The sequence below is a fragment of the Gracilinanus agilis genome, chromosome 2 (genome assembly GCF_016433145.1).
Source record: "Gracilinanus agilis isolate LMUSP501 chromosome 2, AgileGrace, whole genome shotgun sequence".
In the NCBI taxonomy this organism is placed as follows: domain Eukaryota; kingdom Metazoa; phylum Chordata; class Mammalia; order Didelphimorphia; family Didelphidae; genus Gracilinanus; species Gracilinanus agilis.
Window position 1 is genome coordinate 387,937,787 of NC_058131.1, and position 6,000 is coordinate 387,943,786.

General features: G+C 39.0%; 1 protein-coding gene across 4 annotated transcripts in view; it reads right to left on the reverse strand.

Annotated features, from left to right (window-relative positions):
- The window catches only part of GRIA1 (glutamate ionotropic receptor AMPA type subunit 1), a 344,210-nt gene that overhangs the window by 112,361 nt on the left and 225,849 nt on the right, over nt 1-6,000 (reverse strand). For all 4 annotated transcript variants that reach the window (XM_044661775.1, XM_044661774.1, XM_044661773.1 and 1 more), the window contains 2 exons: nt 4,636-4,746; nt 3,637-3,843 (listed from right to left, as the gene is read on the reverse strand). In XM_044661775.1, the coding sequence (XP_044517710.1) occupies nt 3,637-3,843; nt 4,636-4,746 (318 nt within the window). The remainder of the gene's footprint in view (nt 1-3,636; nt 3,844-4,635; nt 4,747-6,000) is intronic.

Consider the following 6,000-nt stretch of genomic DNA (forward strand, 5'->3'; position numbering starts at 1 on the left):
TATCTAAAATATATGGAGAACTTTGCCAAACTTATAAGAATATGAGCCATTCCTAATTAATAAGTGGGCAAAACATATGTAGACAGTTTTTGGATGAATAATCAAAGCTATATAACTACATGAAAAGATGCTCTAAATCAGTGGTTCCCAAACTTTTTTGGCCTGCCGCCCCCTTTCCAGAAAAAATATTACTTAGTACCCCCTGGAAATTATGAAACTATTTATTGAACTCAGAATAGAATGTAATACAAAAAAGTGTGACCATCACAGCCCCCCTGATCGCTGCAGCACCCACCAGGGGGCGGTAGCGCCCATTTTGGGAATCACTGCTCTAAATCATTATTGATTAGAGAAATGCAAACAAAATAAATCTGAGATATCTCACACCTATCAGATAGGTTAAAATGACAAAAAGACAAAATGAGAAATGTTGCAGTAGATGTGGAAAAATGGTCCCCTAATAATAAAATTAAATAAAAATGGGGATACTTAGTGGAACTACGAACTGATCCAATCATTTTGGAGAGAAATCTGTAATTATGCCCAAAGAGTTATAAAACCTTTTGACCCGGAAAACCACTATTGGGTTTATTTCCTAAAGGTGACCAGGGAAAAATGAAAAGAACTTATAGGTTCTAAAATATTTCTAGCACTCTCTTTGTTGTGGCAAAGAACTGAAAACCGAGAGGATGCCCATCAATTGGAGAATGGCTAAGCAAATTGTGCCATAAAGTTGACCAGAAGGTTAATTAAAAAAAATATGGGAAGACCTAAATAAAATTTTTAAGAGTGAAATGAACAGAACCAAGATAACATCATATATAAAAACAGAAATATTTGTGTATGTCCTCCTACAGATAAAGAAGTGATAAATAGAAACAAGTTAGGCCATAGCTTTGTGTGTGTGTGTGTGTGTGTGTGTGTGTGTGTGTGTGTGTGTGTGTGTGTGTCTTTTTGTTAAATGTCTTTTTGTTAAACACTTTTCTAGTGTTGGGAGGGAAGGGAAGGAAGAAGATTCCTGGGAATTTTTATGTAACAAACAAATTAATTAAAATAAAAAATGAAGATGGTGATAGTTGAATAAAGTTTTGAAGAAAGAAAAAGTTTCTAAAGATCAGAGATGAAGAGGGAATGCATTCTAGACCTGTGGAGGAGCCTGAGTGAATGCTCAATGTAGATGGGAGCAGAAAGTACTGAGAATGGCTAGTAGTGCACATTGGCTGAAATGTAGCATTCATGAAAGAGAATTGTATGAAATAAAGCCAGAATAGGGGTTAGATTGCAGAACTTAGACATCACAAAGGGTTGGCTAAAGTGAACATACTGGGAATTTCCCTATTCCCTACTTATCACTGATGGTGATATTGTTTCCTTTGTGCAACTCATTCCAATGAAACAAGACCTAAATCAAATTAGAAATCCATCTTCTATTAGTTATATGACCATGACAAGTCATATTACTTTCTAAACCTCAGTTTCCTCACTTTTAAAATGAGAATAAAATATTTTGACAAGTCTTACAAAATATGAAGGAAAATGACTGTATTACCTATTTCAGTTGGTTGTTGGGAGAAAAAGTGGTTTGTGAATTGGAGAGCTCTCATTATTAAATTTAAGTTGCTATAAAATGTAGATAGGCTCAATATGTAAATGAATCAGAATCAGACACACTAATAATTCAGAAACCCAGAGAGGCAAATTGGCTTCCAATATTTAAAAGTCCCCACAGGATAGATGCCAGCAACAATTTTAGAAGGCTCTCTCAATTTCCTTGCTATGTTTTGTAGGGGCTGGAGTAAGTTCTGATTTTGGGGGGACATGGCGGCACTAGAGGCTAAGATTCAGCTTTCACTCACCTTTTGAGGATCCTGTATACATTGCTATCTTTTATTGCTGGCAATAGGTCTCATGGGAGGAAGATGATAATGATTCATCCTAGAATCAATCTTAGAATCCTAGAATTTTAAAGGAGCTCAGTTGGTATTTGGTCAAACTCATTATTGAATGGGAATGTTCTCTTCTAAGGATGTCCATTATCATCCCTAGAGAAGTTCTGATTATTAAGAAGTTCTTCTTAACTTCAACTATCACCTTCCTTTTCTCTTTGATGGAAACAGAGTTCCTATTCAGAAAGGAGAATTTAGTTCTTTTAAAAAATATAGAAGCCAACCACCCAAATCAGGCTCTCAAAGGGCATAGGTTCTTAACCTGGGGTCTGTGAAATGGTTAAAAAATTTTTTTTTGGTGATTGCATTTCCATATAATTTGTGTCTTTTGTTTATCTTATATATTTTATGCATTTAAAAATATTATTCTATGAAGATATCATAGGCTTTACTAAATTACCAGAGGGGGTCTGTAACAGAAAAAAGGACAATGAACTGATGCTATAGGGTGTTTCATCATAGGGAATTCCACAGCTCTCTGTTAGCCTTTGATCAAGAGGGCTCAGAAACGCAGAAGGATGTCCTGTTAGATGTTACAATATCAGCTTTCAAAACAAGAGCTTTGACCATGTGTCTGTATTCCATGCTGACAGCTTCATTCTGTTATAATCGTACATGAGTACAACGGCCAGATGTGAGGCTTAGTTCTGACAGATGCTGGGGATAGTAGAGGACTTTGCTATATCTGACCTGTATGCTGTCCACTGCTTGAGAAATCCATTTAGTCAGTATACTTGAAGTCTGCTCTTTTGTTGGAATTATTGTATTGCTTCAAGAAAAGGTTGAATTTCCCCTACCTCCTCTCCAAATTTTGCTTGCATAGAACTGAGGTCATAGTAGTTCACATCCAATTTCACATTTCAAGATTTTACAAAACACTTCCCTTCCTTGTTATTCTCAGTTTACCTCTCCTAGTTCCCTATGAAAAAACTCAAATTGATGACTGTAGTGAATCATCAATTGTTGATGGAAAATTTTCATGAAAGAGAAATGAAAAGAACAATAATCTTGAGGTCTGATACACCCACTAGCTGTGTGGCCACAGGCAAATTAATTCACTTTTCTCTGTATCTGTTTCCTCATCCGTAAAGTAAGGATAGCAATAGTTGCAATAGCTACCACCTGGGGTTGTGGTGTGCAAAGTGCTCTGAAAACATCAAATTGCAATATATATGTGAATTACTATTTTGACTCATTTGCATGTAGGCTGGTCCAGTGTATGCCTATGACTCTCACGTCCCAAGACATTCATGGCCTCTAAATGGACAATTAAAATGGCACTTCAACTCAAGAAACATATCAGCTTATCTCTTTTAAAGCAGGTCATTTTTTGCTAAATGTCTTTCAGGATCTAGATGTGAATGGAATATGCTTTTCCCTCCAACATCTGCTTCACAGCATTCCTGATGAGAGTTGCAAACACAAATTGCAAAATGTCAGAATCAGAGGGAAACTTAGAATACAGAACAAAGTGTTGATGTTGGACAGACTGTAGAGATCAAATCATCCACTTCCCTGTCATTTTACTGGTGAGGAACTAGAGTCACAGAAAATAAAAAGCTTTAAGCAGAAAGTAGCAGGGTGGATATTTTAATCTATATAAATCGACTTCAAGACGGGTGGTTTACCACATCCAAATGCTTATTTCACCTACTGACTTCAAACTTGCCCAACTCTTCAGTAAACTTACCCCATAGACCAGTTCCCCAACCATGCCATTCCATGCCTTTGTGTCAGGGTCTCGGGCACCATATTTTCCATCACTGACTATCTCCAGCCGATAAGAATAACCCACATGTTTGGCAATTTCAGCTGCTAGCTCCACACAATAGCCCTCATAGCGGTCATTGCCCTCAAATTGATTGGCATTCTTTTTAAGCATCACGTAAGGGTCTTCCTGGAAAAGGGGAGAAAGAGAGAGAAATCATTTTAGGGCTAAACAATAAAAGTTTTATGGTTTATGAAGTAATTTCCTGTCCTTTATCTCATTTGTTCCTCACAATGACCCAGTTAGGTAGGCAATCATTATTCTTATTTTATATACAAGGAAACTGAGGTCCAGATGATGTGGTATAAAGAAAATTAGATGTGACCTCAGATGCTCTGGGTTAGGAGTGCTAGCTCTGCTATTTACTATCCATATAATATGAGTTAAGTCATTCCATTTCTCCAGGTCTCAATTTTCTTATCTATGATATGAGAAGGTTGAACTAAATGATTTCTAAAATCACTTCCAGCTCTAAATCCTATGAACTTTCAAAGAATTTGTTCAAGGTCACATAGCTAGTTGCCAAAGTGGTAAATAATCCCAGATCTTCCTGGAAGTCCTGTATTTTTTTCTACTTCACTTAAGCTTAACCCCCACCCCCCAATTCATATCTAAACCATAGTCAGACTTGAACCTTCTTTCTCAGCCAAACTTCCACCTTCTACAAGAAGCTTTTCCTGATTTGCTTTTTTAATGCTATTGAATTTCCTCTGTTTGACTATCTTTTGTTTTATCCTGTCTTTCTTATTTGCACATAATTTTCTGCATGGTGTCTCTTCCATTAGAATGTGAGCTCTTTGAGAGTAGAGACTTTCTCTTGCCTTTCTTTGCATCCCCAGTACTTGTTGCAAAGTTTGGGACACAGCAGGTACTTAATAAATGCTTATCTATTGACTGACTGCTCTATGCTTAGGTACTCACTAGGATGGTTGTAACAATATATGTTCTGTTCTGGACGCTAGAGTTATCACCACCAGCCTGGGCATCTGTGGCTGCAGGGACAAACTTGTCATCTTCATTCCAGTAACCAATCTGTTAATGAGAAGAAAGTAGTAAAAAATACAATGAGGACATTTCCACTACATTAGTCCATACAATATCTTGCACTTTCTAAAGCATTTTACTAGATAGTATCTTATTTGATTCTTGAAACAAATATGTGAAGTGGGTAGGGTAGGGATCGTTATTTCCACCTGGAAAATGATGATGAATGCAAAGATGACAATGACATATTTATGCAATACCTTAACTTTTCAAAGCAATTTCCTCACAACTATGTGGAGTATGTAGTGAAAACATTCCCCCCATTTCACAGATGAGAAAACTGAGAAATGTCATATCTTAGGCTATAATGTTACCTAAAATATGATCTCTGTGAATGCATGGTGGATTATCTGGTGGTCACCTTTTCTGGTGATGAGCCTCTTCTCAATTAGCTAGACCTTCAGATAAAAGACATAGAACCCAGGCTTCCGGGTTAAGATGGCGGCAGAGTAAGAAGCAGCTCTTAACCTCTCCTGACCGAAACACACAAAACTCCTCAAGGGGACATAAAAACAAGTCCAGACGAACGGAGGAACCCCACAACAGGGCACAGCGTGGAAGGTACGTGGAATCGAGACATTTCCAGGCTAAAAAGGGCTCTCACTCACTCAATCGCAGGCTGAGCAACCGCCCCACCCCCACCCCCTCCACACTCACCTATAGCTCCGAACCCAGCCAAAAAGAAATAGAGCAAGTTTGGGGCACCCATCGAGTCATCGGCAGCTCCGGGACCTGTGCCTGAGAGCAGCAAGACTTAGGACCCCATTAAGTCAAGAACGCACGCGAAATCTGAGCGCATGGGAGCAGGACGCTGGGCGCGCGCCCGCTGAACAGAGGCGTGGGTGCTGGCTGAGCAGAGGCGTGGGCGTGGGTGGAGGCGGACACAGCCAGGAACTAAAGCCTAAGTGGGGAACCAGTGCAGACGGGTATACGACTGTGGAAGCAGTGCCCTGAGACTTGTAAAGAAACCTCCAGCAGAGGATCAAGCAAGGGAATCCACCAGGGGGCTTGACCTTGGAAAAAACTAGAACTCAGACCTCAGGACTGAGCGCGAGGATAAACCTGAGAAGCTGTTGGGCTAATGATGGCTAATCAGTTACAGGAAATTCAGAAGAGAAAGAATAATAACAAAAAAAAGAAGTCTCTAACACTCGACAGCTTTTACACAGAGAAAATCCAGACAACTGAGCAAACAGAGGAGGAGAACAAACAACCATCCAGACCCTCCCCAAATAAGGAAAA